The 20,039-nt window shown below is 40.6% G+C and overlaps 3 protein-coding genes across 5 annotated transcripts; 2 read left to right on the top strand and 1 right to left on the bottom strand.

The window, feature by feature from the left end:
* Nucleotides 1-2,907: 2,907 nt before the first annotated feature.
* LOC102193671 (ras-related protein Rab-6A) lies at nucleotides 2,908-12,322 on the top strand. Of its 3 annotated transcripts, none has more exons than XM_005735605.1 (8): nucleotides 2,908-3,273; nucleotides 5,583-5,641; nucleotides 5,756-5,809; nucleotides 6,376-6,481; nucleotides 6,714-6,825; nucleotides 7,060-7,153; nucleotides 9,427-9,493; nucleotides 10,876-12,322. In XM_005735605.1, the coding sequence occupies exons 1-8, from the start codon at nucleotides 3,204-3,206 to the stop codon at nucleotides 10,938-10,940; spliced, it is 627 nt and encodes a 208-aa protein (XP_005735662.1). In that variant the 5' UTR covers nucleotides 2,908-3,203; the 3' UTR covers nucleotides 10,941-12,322. The 3 variants fall into 3 exon arrangements, with proteins under 3 accessions (XP_005735662.1, XP_005735661.1, XP_005735663.1); XM_005735604.1 differs by lacking the exon at nucleotides 7,060-7,153 and adding an exon at nucleotides 8,673-8,766; XM_005735606.1 differs by lacking the exon at nucleotides 10,876-12,322 and adding an exon at nucleotides 8,673-8,766 and having other exon boundaries at nucleotides 9,427-9,488.
* A 902-nt stretch (nucleotides 12,323-13,224) lies between these two features.
* Nucleotides 13,225-18,078, top strand: dnajb13 (DnaJ heat shock protein family (Hsp40) member B13). The gene is made up of 8 exons (XM_005735608.1): nucleotides 13,225-13,385; nucleotides 13,472-13,575; nucleotides 15,715-15,876; nucleotides 15,971-16,119; nucleotides 16,314-16,427; nucleotides 17,214-17,327; nucleotides 17,406-17,482; nucleotides 17,823-18,078. Exons 1-8 carry the CDS (start codon nucleotides 13,318-13,320, stop codon nucleotides 17,980-17,982), a joined length of 948 nt encoding a protein of 315 aa, XP_005735665.1. The 5' UTR covers nucleotides 13,225-13,317; the 3' UTR covers nucleotides 17,983-18,078.
* Nucleotides 18,079-18,409: 331 nt separating this feature from the next.
* Nucleotides 18,410-19,569, bottom strand: LOC102194846 (mitochondrial uncoupling protein 2-like). Its single transcript, XM_005735609.1, has 5 exons — nucleotides 19,444-19,569; nucleotides 19,152-19,368; nucleotides 18,860-19,057; nucleotides 18,674-18,775; nucleotides 18,410-18,594 (listed from the first exon to the last, which is right to left on the bottom strand). The coding sequence occupies exons 1-5, from the start codon at nucleotides 19,567-19,569 to the stop codon at nucleotides 18,410-18,412; spliced, it is 828 nt and encodes a 275-aa protein (XP_005735666.1).
* Nucleotides 19,570-20,039: the final 470 nt, after the last annotated feature.

A 20,039-nucleotide genomic window follows, 5' to 3' on the forward strand; every position in this document is an offset into this window, starting at 1 on the left:
CTCATCAGTCTCTCCTCCATTAGAGCCCTTGCGTTCAGTCTCCCTCACGGGAGAGATGAGCACAGTGTTGTACTTTGGTGTGACATTGACATTAGATCAAGGTGGTGTGGGAATTTGATGGTCTCCATCCATTACGCACATGGATACAGTCAGATTCATACACTAATGCACAAACATCCCCTATACACTCTCTTTATCTGAACAAGAGAAGAAAAAAGAAGAAAAAAATAAAGACTTTTTTTCCCCAAGATGGGAGTCATAGCAAGGTTTTCCCATCTAGAAGACTGAGTCGAGTTTTGCAGAAGTAAATGATGCGGTGGCCTGACATGAGACCAGCGCACCAGGATGAAGTCATGGCTTGAGGTGACAGCTTCGATTCTTTTGCACCATGCTTCCTTTTAGTCATGCTCCTTTGATTTTGGATTACACGCTTTTCAAGCTGACAGCTCATTTCTTGCAGAATAAGGTGGGTGACTTTTAGGAGCTTCGGGGGAAATTTGATAGCACCTCCTCAAATTCAGGGTGCTGATGGATCTTTCAAAAATGAGCAAAAGGCAGTGACGTGAGCACATTCAAAATGCACAACCTCTACAGAGGTCTACAGCGCAATCCGTCTTGCTGTGCGCGTGGAAACACACGTGCCGCATCCCTCTGTATGCTTATGCGTGAGAGACGGAGAATGACTGAGTGAGGGAGACCGGGAGCAATGGAGAATTTGTTAATTCAGCATCTTCAGTGGGAGGGGCGGGAGATTTGGGGTCTTTCCCTGACCAAGGACATGTGGCGTAGGAGTGCTGTTAAGGGGAGAGAAAAGAGGGAGGGGAGAGGCAGCCGGCTCAAGTTGATGGCTCAAGTTTAATGAGGCGTGGGTCGCAACCAGAGCAGCTGAAGGGCTGGCATCAGCCCGTCAGCTGCTCTGCAAAGAGACTTCAGAGCTGCATGGCACATGAATGAGAGCGGGGCGCAGGTGTGTCTTCTCTTCAGTGACTTAGAACAGCTGGCTCAAGCAGGCATGAACTCACATACTGTACCCATACACTAATAATGCATTGCCTTTTATACTTAAAACCCCTAAAATGTAAATGTAATCCAGGCTAGTGAACAGTAGGGTGAAGTCAGTTTCCTCTGGTTAATTAATAGTTGAAGAAAACACTTGCATCTGTAGGGTTCTGACATTTTAATTTATTTTCTGTTTGAGCTCATCTTTGATCTCATCAGGATGGATATGTCCACACAAATAATACATGCCCTTACACAGCACATGTATCTTTAATAGGAATTATGTAAGAATTAAATTACCCTAACAACAAGGATGCTGGAATGACAAAATATTGAGACCAAAAGTGGTTATCAGTCAGTGGGAGATTATAAGTATCTTGATTTGGTATTTAAATGACTGCAGGTAAAAAAGCAGAGGTGTACTGTTCATACATGCTGTATGTGAGAGTGGATCATTTATAGAATTTATTAAAACACTAACAGAATTAAACAGGTAGACAGGCAGTCATTCATACACCCCTCTATCCATAATCACATACTGTGTATGCTACCGTTGTGTATAGTGTATTATTTTACTTATTTTGTATTTGTTTGTATTTTATTTTGATTTTTTGATTTTTCTTCTGCTATCTGTGCCTGAGCTGAGGTAACGCACAAATTTCCCTGCCGTGGGATCAATAAAGTCTTATCTTATCTTATCTTATCTTATCTTATCTTATCTTATCTTATCTTATCTTTTCTGTCCTTGGGTGGAGTAAGTAAACCACCTTGTATGTTGCCTCTGGGCTTCATCCTTCAGGACAGCAGCTGTCTGATGAGCTGAAGGTCATGATTAATCCAATAAAAGCTACACAGGGTCCTGTAAACATCACAGCCTGATACCAGTTTTTAAAAAGTGTCTGACATAATAGAACTAACAATTCAGACATCCACTTTCACAGCTACAAACTGCTACCCTCAACTGTGATTTAATTTCCTTCAGAAGGACTCTTAATGCCAGTTGGCTTGATGCTACATGGTTGCCAGCAAAACCTGGCATTAATAGAGCGAATATAAGGCTGAACATGTGCACATTGCAGTGAGGTTTAAAAATAGGCTGAACAAAAAGAATGCTATTCTTTCAGCACCAACAGGACTGATTAACACTGTCGAATGCTATATAGGAGTGTTACACAGTTTCTTTAAACAATGTTTATTCTACATTGGGAAAAAAAATGAAATAAAGTTTACCTAAAAACTCTGAGTAACAAAGAAAGAAATTTTACTCACTACTGGGGACTGTTTTTAATAGAAATATTCATGTATTAGTGCCTGTTTTCTTTCTTAATCTTCTGCTTCTGGGGGATTTCATCATGAGTGCGACCCCTCCCACAGTTCAAAGACATGCAGTTAGTGGGGATAGGTTGCGACAGACTGGCGACCTGTCCAGGGTGTACCCGGCCTCTTGCCCTGAGACAGCTGGGATAGCCCCCACTCCCACCTCCCACCCCCGCAACCCTGAACAGGATAAGCGAATGGATGGATGGATGGATGGATGGATGGATGTTAAAAAAATATTTCCATGTAATTTAACCATCGGTAAAAGTCACCGTCTAATTCTTTAAACATTACTGGGATTCCCATTAAAGTTGCTTAGTAGTGAAATCTTACCTGTGATGAAAGTGCCCCCTCTAGTGGGCTTTAAAAAACACACCGTGCCTTTTCCTTCTGTTCTTCTCTGTCCTTAGCACGGTAGTTTTTTTCCTCTCATAATGCTTCCAACTTTGTGAAATAAAATAAAAATAAAATCTACTGAATCAAATGTGTCAGTGCGTTTCTCTGCCAAAGGAGCAGTCTGGTTTTTCATTGTGGTTTTTTTTTTTTGCTCCACCAGCAGAGGGCAGCACATGAACATGCCAAGAAGACACATCTATCCATAAAGTTGTCTCTGAAGAAGAGCGGCCCGAGGTGGCTCGTTGGTTGGGTGTAATTGACAGAGTAGAAGAGTAACGCTAACTTGGCCGCAGTAGTTAGTGAGGTGCTTAATATTGACTTGGACTTTGAAGGAATACACTTTGAGCACAAAATTTGCTCAAGTCAGCCACGAGTAGGGCTGTTCATTTTCGCTGCCTCTGGATATTTGATAACTGACAACAACTGGTTAGTTAGCATTAGCTAACTAGCTAGGAAGCTCCCGAAAAGTAACGTCAAGGTTTGATTCAGTCATGTCTTCGGCCGGAGACTTCGGAAACCCTTTAAGAAAATTTAAACTGGTCTTTCTTGGTGAACAGAGCGGTAAGTCTGTTGGTAATTTTCAGTGTTGTGGGATGTAGGATTTACATTTTTGCTCTGTTGGACATTTAGCTAACACCAGAGTTTGGTGGGTGATTAACCTCAACCAGCTAGCTAGCTAACGTTAGCCACGTATCGTTAACACTTGGCAGTGATGGTATTACGACACAGTAACTTGTTACGAACAGTTTCTTCGCCTTGGCCCGACTAAAAAGGTGATTCATTTCCTTCAAAATGAATCATGTCTGTAAAAATGGACTCTTACTTCAGTTGTGTGACGGGCTGTGATAACACATCATTAACGGAGGCATCGGAAATTACCAAGTGTCATTTAACAGGATGTTAAATTATGAAGCACCAGCATTATCTTTTGGTATCTCTTCGTTATTGAAGGATAGGTGAACTTCAGGCAGACCCTGCTGTGTTTAGAAGATGTTCATAATACTAGAGTGATCATAAATTCATAATTTCGACCCTGGAGCAACTTCCAAATTGGCCGATCTTGCCATGCAACATTCCTGCGATCTCCCTACTAATTTACACTCCTTCAGTGTCCACACAGAGGGTTCGTGTTGGCTGTTTTTCATGTCTTAGGTAAAGCTGTGTGGCTGTTCGTTGTGTCGTCCGCGGTGTCCACAGATTTTAGGGTTAAAAGTAGAATTTGGGTTATTGGTCCAGCGTTGTCTCTTTCTTTGGAGTCTACTTGCAACATATTTGAACTAGCTGTTTCATGTTGCTTTATTAAAACAGTATGAAGTTGGAATTCTCGGTAAAGAGAAACTTGGATCAAACGTGAACTCAGATAGCCACCAAAGGACAATAGGGAAGACAAAAAAGGGGCTATTGTCAAGATGAGATTTTGCACTATTTATTCTTTCTTTTCCAGCAAGAAAGAAACAAAGAAGTCATGGCTTCTCCTGCTGTGATGTGAGAAGAATAGCAAACCCAATCACTCATTAAAAAAAGGAAGCTAAATGCATAATAAACATCTAAACTGACGAAATTACTTACAAGAAATGTCAGAACCATTACATTGGACAAATATTTATTATAAAAAATACCCAAGAACATTAAAAAATGCAAATGTAGAAAGAGGCCCTGCACACCTTTTTCCCAAAATATAAAACTTGTCTTTCAGTCGCACTGTGCCATAGACTGCATATAAAATAATACAGATCTCTTTGGAAAAGATGTGAGTTCAGAAGCTGCTGTAATAAATGAAACTAGGAAAGAATTAAGGAAGCCAAAACTTGATGACATTATTGACAAAACTGTAATAAATGTTTTTGCTGTAATATGACCTGTAAGTCCCACCAAGATGGGACAGACACACTGCGTTTATCGGACAGTGTGTGATAAGCTGTGGCTCCTTTAAGCCTTGTAAACAGCAGTGTTGTCTGTAGCCCTGTCACCATCCCTTGATGGACATTGTAACTGATAATGTAACTCGAGCTCAGCAAAAACAGTCTGAGAACTGGCAGCACTGTGCGAGTACTCAGAGCTACTGCGTGACTGTCCCTGATGTGTTAAAGGTGTTCATAAATGGTTTTTCTATGAGATTAGAAAAAAATTGAAGCATTTTACAGCTGCAAAGTTTGTAAAGCGTAGTTTTGTGTGTTAAACAACATTACAGAGTTTTATATTACATATGGACACAAACCCTCCATTGTGGATCAAATCAGCACCCTGGATACACGGGTGGGGGGAGTTCAGACATAAATGGCAAACTTTGCTTACAGCCCTTTTTCTCTCTGTGCCTTGCTCAACCCTCTGACTCCTGAATTACTTTGAACAGCTGTGCACTACACGCTTAGTGGACAAGAGGGCAGTGGGAGTTGTGTGACATGAAGCGGCTTGCTTTACTCTGTTATTAGTGGTCATCATCTGTGGAAAAGGGCCACAGCAGCTGCTTTGGGTTGAATAACTTTAAACACATTTCATTTCTGCAAGCTTTCAGAGATCTGCGTAGCTTTTATTTAGCCCCGAAATAATTATTTTGATTACAGCTGAAATTATTAGTGAACCAGTTAAAAGCGGCTGGCTAGCTTTATGTTATTGTAAATTAGATGTGTTTAGGTTTTAGACAGTTGTTCAGATAAAATAATCTGTTTGAAGACTTTGGGTGCTCAGAAAGTGTAAAAAGCATTTTCAGTTTTTAAATTTTGTTCTAATTGGGGGAAAATGTAGAATAGATTCAGTTATAAATGCAGTTCTTTTTTCCGGGGGAAAAGGTGTACCTAATTCTTCTCCAAAATCAAAGTGATCGTGTGGTCATTGCACTCTTTAAGAGTTTCTTGTTTGTGTTTGTGCAGTGGGAAAGACTTCATTGATCACCAGGTTCATGTACGACAGCTTCGACAACACCTACCAAGTGAGACTTAACACCTCCACTTTTAACTTTAATAATCATTGATGATGCCTAATATCAACAGCAATACTCACTGGAAATGACTGTGAATATTTGGTTGATTCTTTTTTTTTTCAGGCCACAATAGGAATTGATTTCCTGTCGAAAACTATGTATCTTGAAGACAGAACAGTAAGTTTATTTTTGGCACAACCAGTACCTCCGTTTTTGTTCTTCTTCTTCTTGTCCAGTTGCTTTTCTTTAGCCACTGAATTATGCTCTTTCTAACACACACAGAGACAGCATTTGTACGTTGCTACTGTGATCAGGAGTGTTGTATCCCCCTGGACAATCCTTCTTTTCTCTGTTCATACCTCCCTCAACACGAGTTTTCTTCCTCTCCTTCCTACCCTTTCATCTACTTTCTCATCACCGTTTTGAAATTAAACACCTTACTTGATCCAGTGAGGAGGGCTGATGACAAGTGAAGGGTGATTACTTCTTTCTTCCCTCCCAAAGGCCCAGGAAGCTAGCTCTCTCTGGTGCTTATTCACTGCCTGCATGAACTACGTGCTCACCTTTCTCTCTTTTTATCTTTTCCCATTAGTCCAACTTTATTTCCTTTTATTAATTTTTTTTGTCCCATAAACTTACCCCATTTGTCTATTTGTTTTTCTTGTTTCATTTTCATCTTGTTCTTTTTTTTTTTTTCTTGTTTTTTTTTTTTTTTCCATCCCCGTTCCCTTCCTCCCCCACAGATTAGGTTGCAGCTGTGGGACACAGCGGGGCAAGAGCGATTTCGTAGCCTCATCCCAAGTTACATCAGAGACTCTGCAGCTGCAGTCGTAGTTTACGACATTACAAGTATGTGGCTCACCTGTCCACTGGGAGTGCCCTAGGTTATTCACATCGTTGATGCTGAGGAATGCATTGATTCCATTTAAATACACTAGTATGACCGAAGCATATTTTTCTTTTTAATTTAAAAAAAAAAGTTGCCCATTTTTCAGCTTGTAACTCTCTTTGCTTATTGCCTTGCTGTCACTAACCACTGTGTTTTCTCACCTGAGGCCTTTTATCTCCATCTGTCTTCCAGATGTCAACTCTTTCCAGCAAACCACAAAATGGATTGATGACGTGAGAACAGAAAGAGGAAGTGACGTCATCATTATGTTGGTGGGAAACAAGACAGACCTTGCAGATAAAAGGTAATCTGTGTTTCCCTCCTTCTGCCTTTGTTAAAGTAGGCACTCCATGAAGAGCATAGAAGTGAAGTTATTGATTGTTACTGGTGGCCTCACTGATTTTTTTTCTTTCATGCATTATACCTGAAAGTGTCCTGTTTTGGGGTTTTTTTTGTTTGTTTTTTTTGTTTTTAAGCCTTTTTTTTGAATTTGTATTGTCTCTTGCTGTGAGTCTTTTAACCGTTTTATCTACCACAGGCAAGTATCTATTGAAGAGGGTGAGCGGAAAGCCAAAGAACTAAATGTAATGTTTATTGAGACTAGTGCGAAAGCGGGCTACAACGTAAAGCAGGTAAGAGTGTGTGTGTGAGCCGTGCTCCTACGCCCTGCTGTAGATGCTGCCTCCTGGGTTTCACCTCCAAAGGTCTCCCACTGAAAATAAAAGTCAGGCTAGGTTCCTGAAGTTGCCCCTTTTCAGACATGGATTGCATAAAATTTTTGATCTGGTATTTGGACATGGAGCTTTTCTTTTACATTAATACTCATCAACGCTTCTTTCAAACATCCCCACTCTGACAGAACAAGCTACAGTAATCATGATTTTATTGTGTGCTATGCGCCAAATTTCACACTATAGTAAGTAGGATATAGTGTCCCAAATTATTCTGGGGGGTTATTACGCCACATTCTGTATATATGCAATTGCAACCATAAACACTTAGGTCAATTTTATAATAATTATAATGGATTGCATTTATATAGCGCTTTTTCTAGGCACACTATTCATTCACTCTCACATTCACACACTGGTGGAGGCAGCTACAGTTGTAGCCACAGCTGTCCTGGAGCAGACTGACAGAAGTGAGGCTGCCATATCGCGCCATCGGCCCCTCTGGCCAACACCAGTAGGCGGTAGGGTAAAGTGTCTTGCCCAAGGACACAACGACCAGGACAGAGAGCAGGGGATCGAACCGGCGACCTTCTGGTTACAGATTAGCTTCCCAACCCCCTGAGCCACGGTTGCCCCAAGCTTATAAGTGACCACTAAGTGAACCACTAAATCCACACTGTAGGTTGTGCTTTTCGTGGACCAGTGTAGATGCTGGACTTTGTCCAGCGTGGAATAAAAAAGCCTGTTTAACATATGTATCAAAGGAGTGGCTTTGTGGCTTCTGCAGTATTTCTGGCAGTGAGACCATGGAAAAAAGCTGAAAGCTGATGTCTCATGCCAAAACTTTATTTTTTCCTCCCCTCACATTATTATAGTTTAGGGGATTATCCACAACAATCATGTCTTTTAGTGAGCTGAGCAACTCAAAGGTGGAGAAGTGATGTGCGTTTGTAACCTCTGCGTTTAGATGCCATCTGATTAACAGAATTGAGTGCATGTCTGAAAAGGGCTTCTTAGTCTAAATTGCTCTTGTTTGTGTGTATTTCTTTAAATAAAACAAGTATTCATCACTTTCTTGCTAAAGGTGATGAGAGTGTGTGGGTGTCAGTCTCGTGTATGGCTTTTCCCTGTTACCTGCAAGCTCCTCTAAAAGCTTATTTACAAACTTTTTACTCGTCTTGGCCTAGCAATGCCTTGGATCTCCAAAACCCTGTTTTTCAGTCAAACACAGAGAATATAACATTTATGGTTGAGATGTTGGAAGTTTCACTTCTCTTCCTGTTTTTCCAGGAAGTTTACTGGGAAACCTTTGGTGCTGGGCAGTGGTGGCAGCCGCAGCAGGAAGGGCACGGCTTGTTAATGCTCTTCAACATAATCACAGTGTCTGTGTTTCTTTTCCCCTGTCTCTGTGTTGATGTTTGTGGGGGTATGTGCGTGTCCTGGTGGGTGTTTGTGTGTTGTTCGCGGTGGCTCATCACAGACAGATAACCACAGAGGAGGGAGAACAGAGAGCGAAAGAGATGAATGTTCTGTTTATTGAAACAAGTGCAAAGACAGGCTACAATGTCAAACAGGTAGAGCGTGTGCACCTACATGTGTATGTGTTCTCATAGTCCTCTCTTCTGATTGGCTTCTATTTCACACGCATGTGTGCAAAAGGTGTGCTTTAAACATCAGTTTCCACTGGTCACTAGTGAAGAGAACTGGTTGTTTTTCAAGCTCTCTCCCCCCTGTAATGATTTGTATTGGCCAACCTTTTATCACAAAGTCTTAGAGATGGGGACCAGAGTTTGCAAATCAACAACCTGCACAGGTGAACTCTGCATGTCATAAGTCTGCTTCCACGACGCTCTTTGGTGGGGGCAGGGGATGCTGAGCATCATCATACATTTCTCTTGAATTTTATGAATGGATCCATTCATCGCTTAAAATCCTCCAAGCTTTGTCAATGGAAGATGTCACTAAAGCTCAGCTCCATCCTCTTTTCAAATCACTGATGCAGCACAGAAATTGGTTTACAGTGTCAGAGACACAAGCTGCTAAACTGAGATCAAATTTGATAAATCTCTCTTGGGTGTCTTTCTCTGTGTGAGTTTCAAGTGGACCTTATGCTTGATCAGTTAATATTAGGATTATACACAACATGCTGTGCCAATTTCATTTTGTATTTTTTTTATCATGCCCTCACTATATTCCTTGTCTGAAAGAATACATGCGGTTCTCTTTCCCTCCAGCTTTTCCGTCGTGTGGCAGCTGCCCTCCCTGGCATGGACACCACACAGGACAAGAGTAGAGAGGACAGTATCCTTTTGTGTACATGTCAGTGTCTGCATCTGACATGACAGAACAGAGTCAGAGGTCTCTTTGCCCTCTTATGTCTGTCATATGGATAAGCACGGCCACAGGGAGAATCAAGTGCAGAATTGTGACATCTCACTATTGTTGCTTAACCCACATGTCGTTCTAGATTTGTTTTACCAGTGAGGACACCTATTGAGATTCAGCTGGATGCCTGTTTTAATGAGTATAATATCAAAGATACTCTGCACTGATGGTCTATTTTTGGAGGGTATGAAACAGACTTGAAAGGTTTTGAAGTTTGTCCTGATACAGATCAGAGCAGACAGTGAATTCACATTAGTCAGTCATGCTCCTAGAAACGTGCCTAAGTCTGAACTCAGACGGAGTTATAAAGATGTTGTTATGATGTTTACTGACTTCAGCTTTGATAAGTTTGCCATGTAACTATAGCATAAGCCATCATGTGTCCATAAGAATATTTAAGATTACTTTAATATTCTGTCTAGCAATAAGTGGTGAAATACTGACCTCAGTTAAATGGAGACCAGTATGAGTCGTCACATTGAGTTGAAGCATCTGATCTTGTAAAATATCTGAACGATGATAATTTATTCCTGCCATTAAAAGGTAAAAACTTCAGCTAACACCCACAGAAGTTCATGTAGAGCTGAAAGACTTTCCAACTTTGGCACGCCATATACACAGTACAGTGGGTGGATAGCACTCTTAACTCCCCAGCAGCCCAACAACTAGAAGCTTTTCTGGTGGAAGACCAGCTTTGCATTCTGTCTCATGCAGAGAGAGAATGCAGTATATGTTAACAGTATTAGTTTTAAATTGTCTTGCTTAATGACTTAGCAAATAGAAAAATATTTAGTTGGGGGAGGGTCTTTAAAAATTAACAAGTTCATTTTTGAAACTAAGAACTTTATTTTAAAACTTAAAAACCTCAACCCTTTTGGTGCCTGGTTTTGCCAAAGATCTCTTTCTGTTAAGCCATTTCTTCCTTCCCACCATCAACAAGTGCTCCATTATAGGAGAGTCCCTTTGTAATTTATTGTGAATGTGTCATAAACTAATACATGTGAATTGGGCAATACCACTGCTGGAGTGTGAAAATGGCCTCTACCTGTACAGCACATGTGGTCACTGACTACTTTAATGATCATGAAAATAATGTAAAACGTTCTGGCATTTACAATCACGGTCATCTCAGGCTAATTGAACACCAATGGGACATTTTGGACCATTGTGCCAAAAAAATGTGACTGTCTTTCCTTGAGCAGAAATCTAGAGCTATTAATTAATTTATTTGTTTAATCAATGCCAATGCATTTCAGAGTTCCTTTTCAATGTTGTTTCTTAACTCCTAAACCTTTCAGTGATTGACATTAAGCTGGAGAAACCACCAGAGCAACCTACCAGTGAAGGAGGCTGTTCCTGCTAATGTTTCTATCTAATACATTCAGTTTTTCTGCGCCCATATCCTTCACTACACCCTCCACTGTCCCCCAGCCTGAAAGAGAACACTACATCCGTTATCCTCGCCATCATGGAAGTCTGGTAGCCCATCGGGCTGCTCTGAAAGTCACTTCAGTTGTACTTAAATTGAATATTTGCACTGTAACACACATGCATTGAAACATATTGAAACATTGCATATTTATGCTTGAACTAAGCCTTCTGTCATTTCAGCAGAGATGGTAGTACAAGAAAAATGAGAATAGTTTGTGGGTAAAGATGATTTTGAACCAAACTGAAAGACGATGTGTGTCAAAGTCATCAAATCAATGTATTTGTCTAAGAGTGAGAACCTTAAAAAAAAGAAAAAATAAGTAAATATTGCTTTAAGCTTAATAAGCACAATGTGAATGTGTTGTGTGCATTTGTCAGTTAACACAATAAGCGCTTTTGTATTTGATTGGCCGAAGTTAATTTAGGCGTTTTCTTCAAACTATTTTGTTTTTAACATTTTGGGATAAAATGAGGAAAAGGTTGTAGGATTGTTTCAAAGTAAATCATTATTTGGAGTGCTGGGTGTAGACATGTGTACTACACACCCATGAAGTGTGAGCTAGGAGCTTATTTTAAACTTGAGGCACAGTTCTCCCAACACGACCTGCACAGTCACGCAGTCTCACACCTACACACCATGGAAACCAGCACAAATGCATAACATGACTGCATCAAACACATTACCGTCCTTCCTCCTCTGCCCACACGTCTATTGAGATGGATTATTTTTACCTTTGCTTCCATTTTCTATTACTTTTTATTTGGATAGATTTTTTTCCCTAAAGACTAGCTGACATAGACTAAAACTTTCTTAGATAGTGTTTGTAGATTTTCTCAAAAATCCGACAATAGACATTAGATGTGGAGATATATGCCTTTTGGAGTTGAATTGTAGAGGGCTTCCTTGGCTTTGGATTTATCTAATTAGGTTTGGTATGCCGTTTTATCAACACTTGTTTTTATTTTTTGGCATTGATTTCTTGTTAGTGATGATTCTACATATGTATTTAATCCACAATGACTTGTAATATTTATTTCTATCAGATTCCTGTTTCTTTTGTATGGCTGTTAATATCTTCACTTTGGGTATGAGTCGCTAATAAAATATGCATCCAAACTGGACCACCTTTGACACTCAGCAGCGAGCAACTGCTGTTTCACGTGCTGCCTCGAAGTGGCACTTTGATCATACTGAAAATATTGTGCAATTTTTGTGTAAAACTACAGGCGAGAGTTCAGTTTGTATAGCGTTGTAGTCCTTAACGTTTCTGGAATGGATTCAAATGAAAGAATAAAAGTAAACTTGTCAACGCTGCTGGTATTGATCTGTGTTTCTGACATGTGTTTTGGATAAATCAGTTCAATATTTTTATTTTTTAATTGCTGAGATGTTGATCTGTTTCTGTATAATTTCTGGCAGCAATTACTACAAGATAATGAAAGTTACAGAAGTGTAGATGTTTAGCTGTGTACTGAAAAAGTGATTATAGTCAGAGACATTCAGTGTTCAAATCACATTTAACTTTTTGATTTTATACATACAGGTTTGATGTCCAATAATATTACAGTTAATTTACATAAAATCTCAAAATGACTGTCGAGGTACAAAATAACCAAGGTGCTTCAAAAATTTACAAATAGACAAGATCACGGTATGCTGAAGCTACAGTAACTGGCCTGACTCATCACCTACTGTTTGTTCTGCAAGTCCACAGAAGAAATAATGCAGTGGTGGCCCCCAAACACGAGACATGCCAGCAATCTTTTTTTTTTCTTTTTTTTTTAAACTTTATTTAACAAACAATGAGTATACACATGCCAGCAATCCGCTATGCAAAATGTCAAGTGACCCTATCTACCTGACCTAGTTGGGATCTAGCATTGAGTGATTATCAGATTGTTGCACAGCTATTCATTAATATCGTGGTCATCTGCATATGATTCTAGGCTATATTACAAAGCAGACAATAACTACTACGCGGAGACATTAAATAATGACACACTATAAAAGCTTTCGAAAGAGGTCAGTAATAATTACTTCACTGCGAAGTAGCAACTCCCGTCAACGTTTATTGCTTCTAAATTTCTTCTTATTTATTTGAAGACGAGCAGTCTTCTCTGGACTGCAGTCTGTTTCTTGTTCTTTCATTCAATAGTTTATTTTAAATTAATGTCCGCGAGTGTTTGCAATTCTCGCGAGAGTCTCCCAGCAGCCGTTTCCGTGGAAACCAATTCACGCACCCGCACTCTGTGTTTTAGCTGGATATTTCTTTGATGTTTAAATGTGGTTTTAAATACTTAGTTTCACAATGAGTAATGATTACTACGAGACTTTGGAAATAAATAGAAACGCAACAGATGCAGACATCAAAAAGGCGTAAGTCATTTAATACATATGAAACTCACATGCTTAATAATGAGGCTTGTTCTGTTATTCCTCAGTTATTTCTTTCTCTTTCTTAGATATCGACGCCTCGCACTGAAGTTTCATCCGAAAAGAAACAGAGAGCCTGGAAGCTCCCAGAAATTTACCCAGTTGGGTGAAGCCTATGATGTTTTAAGCGACCGTAAGTGGAAGAATATCGAGACTGAAGTGTGTTTTATTTTGGAAACCGCACGGATAAAAACAATAAGGGGACACTCGATGATCACAGTCTAAGGAAAAGTCAGTTAATCGTACTGAATCCATTTCAGCTGCTTTGGTGCAAATGAAAGTGGTCGTTCCTTATCCCTCGTGATTCAGTTCATTCTAGCTTTGCTTTTTGTGACTTTACTTTTCAATTCTGGTGGAATGACATGGTACCTGCAGCCTATTCACGTTGCAAAGACAGTCAGTGCACAGCTGCTCCAGGACTGCAAATCAGGAAGAGCCGATGTAAGAAGGTGTATCTGTCAGCAGTGTCAAGAGTGTGGAGCTAAGAGCTGGGCAGTTAGGGGCATCACCACAGCATCAGTACCCATGTCTGTTCCTTTGTATAAAAAGGGACAGGAGGAACATTTCCAGTGCTCTCGAAAATTACCTCAAGAAGGCAACAGATGTGTCTGTTTCTTGGCAAACTCTTATCACCTACCTAACAGCACGTGGAGGTCTGTGGAACCCTCCAAATCTGTCATGGAGGATCAGGCAGACAGCCTAACATTCACCAGTGTCTCAAGACCCTTTCATGTGTGTCACATGTCCTCACTGCTTGTGTGTGTCTCTCCTGTGTGAAGAGAACTGAGCTCGACTACCTGTGCAACCTGCATGGGCTGCATGTATGTCTCACTGACAAACAGCAAAAACAGTCAGGTTTTTGGGTGGGGTTGTCTCGTTGATGCCTCTCCAGCGTTACTTTCATTTGAACCAAAGTAAGCGAAACGGATTCAGACGGGTTCATGTTTCCCAACTGAACAGACTGATATCTCTGAAGTTTAACTGATATACTGTGATGATCTATTATTATTCTTTTTTTAAGCAGCACAAATCAATTGAATTATCAAAGGAAGGTGTACAACATTCCCGCGATAAGTGATTTTGCATTCGGTTGCAACCAGCAACCTTCCTGTTCTATGTAAATAAAACCAGAATATAGCCACCTGGGAGCCAGTTGAGTCAGTTATTTGACATTCTCTCAGAGAGTGATTGCAGTCAGTCTAAGTCAGACTGAGATTGTTTGCTGAAAAGTTGCCTCCTCTCAGGTGACCTCTGCAACTGCCTTCCAATCAAAATTGACCATTTGTGTTCGAGACCCTCACGTTCTGGGCAACTGTTTCGTCAGCTGCAGAATCTGAAAAAAATTCAATTCTATGAGCAGGCAGTCACTGATTCTTAAAAAAATATTTTGTAGCTGCAAGGAGGTTGCTGTCCTGTTTTTACTTATGAGCCATAAGCTCGCTCTTAATTAGCATGTAGCTTTGTCAAGCTAAGTGTGTCCAGTCCTGGGTGGTTTGTCAGTGGAGCTGATTTTACATTCAATTCAATTCAATTCAATTTATACAGCGCCAAATCACAACAACAGTCGCCTCAAGGCGCTTTATATTGTAAGGTAGACCTACAATAATACATACAGAGAAAAACCCAACAATAACATGACCCCCTATGAGCAAGCATTTTGGCGACAGTGGGAAGGAAAAACTCCCTTTTAAAAGGAAGAAACCTCCGGCAGAACCAGGCTCAGGGAGGGGCGGGGCCATCTGCTGCGACCAGTTGGGGTGAGAGAAGGAAGACAGGATAAAAGACAATGAGATACATAAAATCATCTCAAGATGAGTCCTACTGTTCATAGTACTCCCTGAGTATTTGTATTTCTTTATAAAATATCGATATTTGGTGACTCTCTATCGATACAATATCACCACGCAAAGTATCGTAATGTATTGTATCTACCCACCCACTCACGGTTTCAAACAATGCAATAGATGAACGCACAGCTACAACTCAGTTTAAAATTGGTTATATTATAAGCAATACTAACATTTTCGTAAAAAGAGAAGTGGAAATAACTGCAGATTTGTATTTAAAGCTTTTTGTTTAAAAAAAAAACATTTAGCAGGAAACTGTTATAAGGATCAGAAATAGAAAGCTTTTTTTAAATACCAGTTAATATGAAAATAGTAATACAGGCTTATATACAGTGAAGTGTATTTTGGTCTGAGGAAAGGCTGTATTTATTGTATGCAGAATGTACCATATGTGTGTGAATCAAAGCCAATTTTCTGTGTGAAAGCTCGAAAAAAGGCAACTTACGACAAGTTTGGAGAGGAGGGCCTGAGAGGTGGTATTCCACTTGAGTTTGCCAGCAATGGAACTTGGTCCTCAAAATACGTCTACCATGGGAATCCTGACCAGACATTCAAACAGTTTTTCGGGGGTGACAACCCATTTGCAGGTGAGAAAAAAACATAATCAAAGCCCGACAGTGAATGTGCGTTTTCGATTTTAATCCTTTAATCCACCTTCTTTTTTTTCTTTTTTTTTACTAGACTTCTACACAAATGATGTGCCGCTTCAGTTCGGTGGCCTGCAGCCACAAGTGGCGAAAACGCAAGATACCCCAATAGAGAGAGACCTTCATTTGTGCCTGGACGATCTCTTCCATGGATGCACAAAAAAGATCAAGATATCTCGCAGAGTAAGACATGTTTATATTTTCTCCCTCCCGTGGCTTTTGTTGGATTCACTCATCTATAAGACTGCAAGCTCCTCATGGGGTTTAGAGCTAACTAAACAACAGCATTAAAAAATTAAAAAAAAACGCCATCACAAAGACATACTACAGCACTGATTTTGCCTCATATATTGTGCAATGCTTTATTTATTTTACAGGTCATGAATGACGATGGATGCACATCCAGTATCAAAGACAAGATTCTGAGTATAGATGTCAAGCCTGGATGGAACGAAGGCACAAGAATTACTTTCCCCAAAGAGGGAGATCAGGTAATTAACCAGCCTACACATCATTTTAAAATGGGGGGTTTGAAAGTGAGCTCATGAGTTGGTATAGTGTATTATTTTTATCCTTTTATACATAAATATTTCCTACAGCCTGAGTTGGGTTCGTGGCTCTGATGCCGTTTCTGAGCTATATGGCTGCTATAACCCAGAAATGTATTTTTTGCTGTAATCAATCCTAGGCTTCAGTGTGCAGTTAGCTTTAAAGGAAAATTTAGCAGGTTGCCATTGTTATTGTGGTATATACATTACTGCAGTGCAGCAATTAGTGAAAAGATAGTAGAGGTAAGCATTAAAAAGGCTGAATGCGACAAAGGAGAGGGGAATTTTTAACAAATTATAATTTATTGTACTCCTTTTTCTGCTATTGCAAGAATAACTGATGACTAACTACTTGTGAAGGTTCTCCTAAAATTGGCACTTTGCATAGACTGCACACAAGTACGTTGTTCCTGCAGATCTTTTATAGGTTCACTGAAATGGAACACGCTTACTACCAAAAGTAAGCATGTTCGGTTTTAACACCCGATTACAATAAGCAAAAGGCATTTTGCTTATTGTACTCTGGGCAATTTTAGCCAAAAGAAATTATGCGCTCAAAGCTATTCTTCTTATTACTCTGTTTTTTTATTATGATGATGTGTACTGACTGTACCACTGCCTTGTTTGTGTATATTCTTTCCTTTACCCAGGGAGGGAATGTATAAAGAACTGTCTGTAAAGACTGCTGCATGGTAATCTTTTTATTTTGTTTTGCTGTTTTACCTTCAGGGACCAAACAGCATTCCCGCAGATATTGTGTTTATTGTGCGACAGAAGACTCATCCTCTGTTTGTGAGACATAACAATGACCTCATCTACAAAGCAAAGATTACTCTGGAGATGGTGAGTCATGTCATGGATTGATTATTGGCCATGCAAAAAGGTTTCTTTAAAGCTGTAAGCTGATTCCCTTGTTCGCAGGCTTTAACTGGCTTCTCTGTGGACGTGCAGACACTAGATGGCAGGCTGCTCTCTGTTCTTATCAATGACATTGTCCAGTAAGTGCTTTCAGTCACTGTCTTGAAAAACAGTTTTTCCCAGTCTGGTTGTTTTTACATTTATGTAGTGCCAGAGTGCAACAACAGTCGCGTCAAAGTGCTTCGTATTGTAAGGAAATACAACCCCCCCCAAAAGAAAAAAAGCAGAGAAAACTCCAACAATTATATGATCACCTATGAGCAAACACTTGGCGACAGTGGGAATGAAAAACTCCCTTATAACAGGAAGAAATGTCCAGCATAACCATCTGCTATAACACTTAATGATTATTGTGTTTTTATTTTGTGCATTATCTGCATTAAGTTTCCGCTCTCTGATTTGTTTGTCATGTCATATCAGCCCTAGATACCAAAAAGTCTTGTCCGGAGAAGGAATGCCGCTGTCCAAGAATCCTTCCCAGAGAGGAAACCTCATAATTACTTTTGACCTTAAGTTCCCCGAGACGCTTTCTGCTGAGAGGAAGTATCTGATCAAGCAAGCTCTGTCTTTTAAAGATTAATCACATTCCAAATACATGTGTAATCAGAATGATTGATTGGACTGTTCATGTGGCTACATGTCTGTCAGAAGAGAGCAATACTGATACATTTGCAAATCGTGTCTTTCTGTTTTTATTTGCACTTTGCACTCTGTCAGAATATTTCTGTAAACACGCTGGAAGATAACAAAAATGAAAGACAATGTGAGTGTGGTCGAACACGAGCCCATCGAGAGACAGTAGAGATTACAGATAAGCTTTGCAGCTGTGATTCGCTGCCATCATTGCTCGTTTCAGCTGCTCGTACGTCACAAACATGACCACGTTCCAGGACCCCAGGCGTAAGAAAGACGGGATAAACCTTAAGAAAATGGAAATGGAGGCAAAAACATTTTTGGTTTCGTTTCATTCACATTAAGAGTTGTCAAATGAATGTGGAATCACTGGGTTACCCTTTGTAAAAAGCACACGGGCCTTCATTGGTCATCATGGCAACAGCACAGTTGAGAACGCTGCTGTACTGGCCAAGAGCAGAGTTCATGTATCTTGTCTTGACCACATCAACAGGGGAGGCGATCACTGTTGTGCACAACCCCGCACCAAAGGCTGATGCAAAATGGCAGGGCAGATTATCTGTGGAGTGCACAGAACCCAGGGCTGAGTGCTATATCATACACATGCCTGATGTTGCTGTGAAGCCACTGTGTTTTACCTGTCAGCTGTGTGGACCTAAGGAGCATATACTTGATGAAGTCATAGGTCACCAGTTCTGTGCAGTTAACAATAGCGTTACGTGCAATGTTTGGAGCTGTGCCTGTGTGACATTGAAAACAAAGATACATCATAAGAAACGAAGCAGCAGCCTTTTAAAAACACGCATTTTGGAAGCTTGAGCTACCTTTCCACAGACCACAAATGCCTTCCTCCTTGGCAATCGTCTTGTAAGCATCCACTGTGCTACAGTAGCGCCTGGCACGGCCAAGACATCTCGCCTGTGCCTGGAAGCGAACTTTCACCACGTCTGTGGGCTGAGCAATGGCAACCGCCAAGGCACCTGTGGTAGATCCAGCCAGCAGCCAACTCCCAATGCCCACATCTAAACCAGGGAAGAGAGAGATGTCAGTTGAGACTGGTCAAAATTTCCCCTCAACCAAATAAACAACTGTCAGAATCCAATCACAGATGCTCACGGTCAGAGCCTTTAGTGTAGAACTGTTTAACAGAGTCGTAGAGACCAATTCGGACAGACGCAAAGCTCATCTGCCTCTGGAGTCCTGCCACCAGCCCACTGTAAAGACTCAGAGGACCCTCAGTACGCACCATGGTGGCGATGGTGCCGAACACCCCTCGATACTTCACCGTAGAGCCGCTCCCTGTAGCAGCAGAGCCTCTGGTCTCTCCTTGGATCTGTGCAATGAAAGTTCAGGCTACTAAGGTTACAAGAATTGGCTTTGTGTTTGTTACACAAGAATACTTTAATACCTGCAGTCGCACTTTGGCTGTGTCTAAGGGAAAGGTGAGCAGGTCAGCGATGCAGGCTGCAGTTCCTGCTCCCACAAACTTTACAGCTGCCGAAGGTGGCACATCTGCAGGCCTGAATCCAACCATTTTCCACAGTGTTTTTCAAAAACACAAGCGTTGTATTTGTGAACGTGAACACGACAAGATGTTCCTGCAAAATCTGACAGAAACAAATTTCACAAACACACTGCATTCAGAGACAAATGTTTTTTATTTAAAACTGCATCTCTAAATTTGACACATGAGAGTTACATCCCATCAGGAAGACAAGTGTTGCTTATTTTATGGATCTGCTTTACACGCTTGATCCTGGCTTCTTTTACTCACTATGCTAGTAATGCCTCCAGCTGGTGTGTGCCATAAGCTCATTTAACACCTCTATTCAGCAAAAGCAGCACCCCCCCACCCCCCCACCCCAAGTACAGGCTTTAATGAGACTGCTGTTCATTATGTTCTGTGTACTTGCATGGGTTTAAAAAAGAAGCATTGCAATTTTAACTAGAAAAATTTGCATTTCCTGCGAAAATGCAGTGTGGATGCTTTAAAGCTGAAGCTGT

Source organism: Pundamilia nyererei, unplaced genomic scaffold (genome assembly GCF_000239375.1).
Source record: "Pundamilia nyererei isolate P.nyererei 1_Seehausen unplaced genomic scaffold, PunNye1.0 scaffold00064, whole genome shotgun sequence".
Lineage (NCBI taxonomy): Eukaryota > Metazoa > Chordata > Actinopteri > Cichliformes > Cichlidae > Pundamilia > Pundamilia nyererei.

Bases quoted from the DNA above. Each gene is read 5' to 3' on its own strand.
- LOC102194846 (XM_005735609.1), bottom strand. From the start codon at position 19,569: ATGGTTGGATTCAGGCCTGCAGATGTGCCACCTTCGGCAGCTGTAAAG. The intron at 18,776-18,859 runs GTAGCTCAAGCT...AATGTCACACAG, and splicing joins CATTTGTGGTCTGTGGAAAG to GCACAGCTCCAAACATTGCA. The intron at 18,595-18,673 runs GTAAAACACAGT...TGCACTCCACAG, and splicing joins TAGGTCCACACAGCTGACAG to ATAATCTGCCCTGCCATTTT.
- dnajb13 (XM_005735608.1), top strand. From the start codon at position 13,318: ATGAGTAATGATTACTACGAGACTTTGGAAATAAATAGAAACGCAACA. The intron at 16,120-16,313 runs GTAAGACATGTT...TTTATTTTACAG, and splicing joins AGATCAAGATATCTCGCAGA to GTCATGAATGACGATGGATG. The intron at 17,328-17,405 runs GTGAGTCATGTC...CCTTGTTCGCAG, and splicing joins CAAAGATTACTCTGGAGATG to GCTTTAACTGGCTTCTCTGT.
- LOC102193671 (XM_005735605.1), top strand. From the start codon at position 3,204: ATGTCTTCGGCCGGAGACTTCGGAAACCCTTTAAGAAAATTTAAACTG. The intron at 7,154-9,426 runs GTAAGAGTGTGT...CTTTCCCTCCAG, and splicing joins CGGGCTACAACGTAAAGCAG to CTTTTCCGTCGTGTGGCAGC. The intron at 9,494-10,875 runs GTATCCTTTTGT...TAAACCTTTCAG, and splicing joins GGACAAGAGTAGAGAGGACA to TGATTGACATTAAGCTGGAG.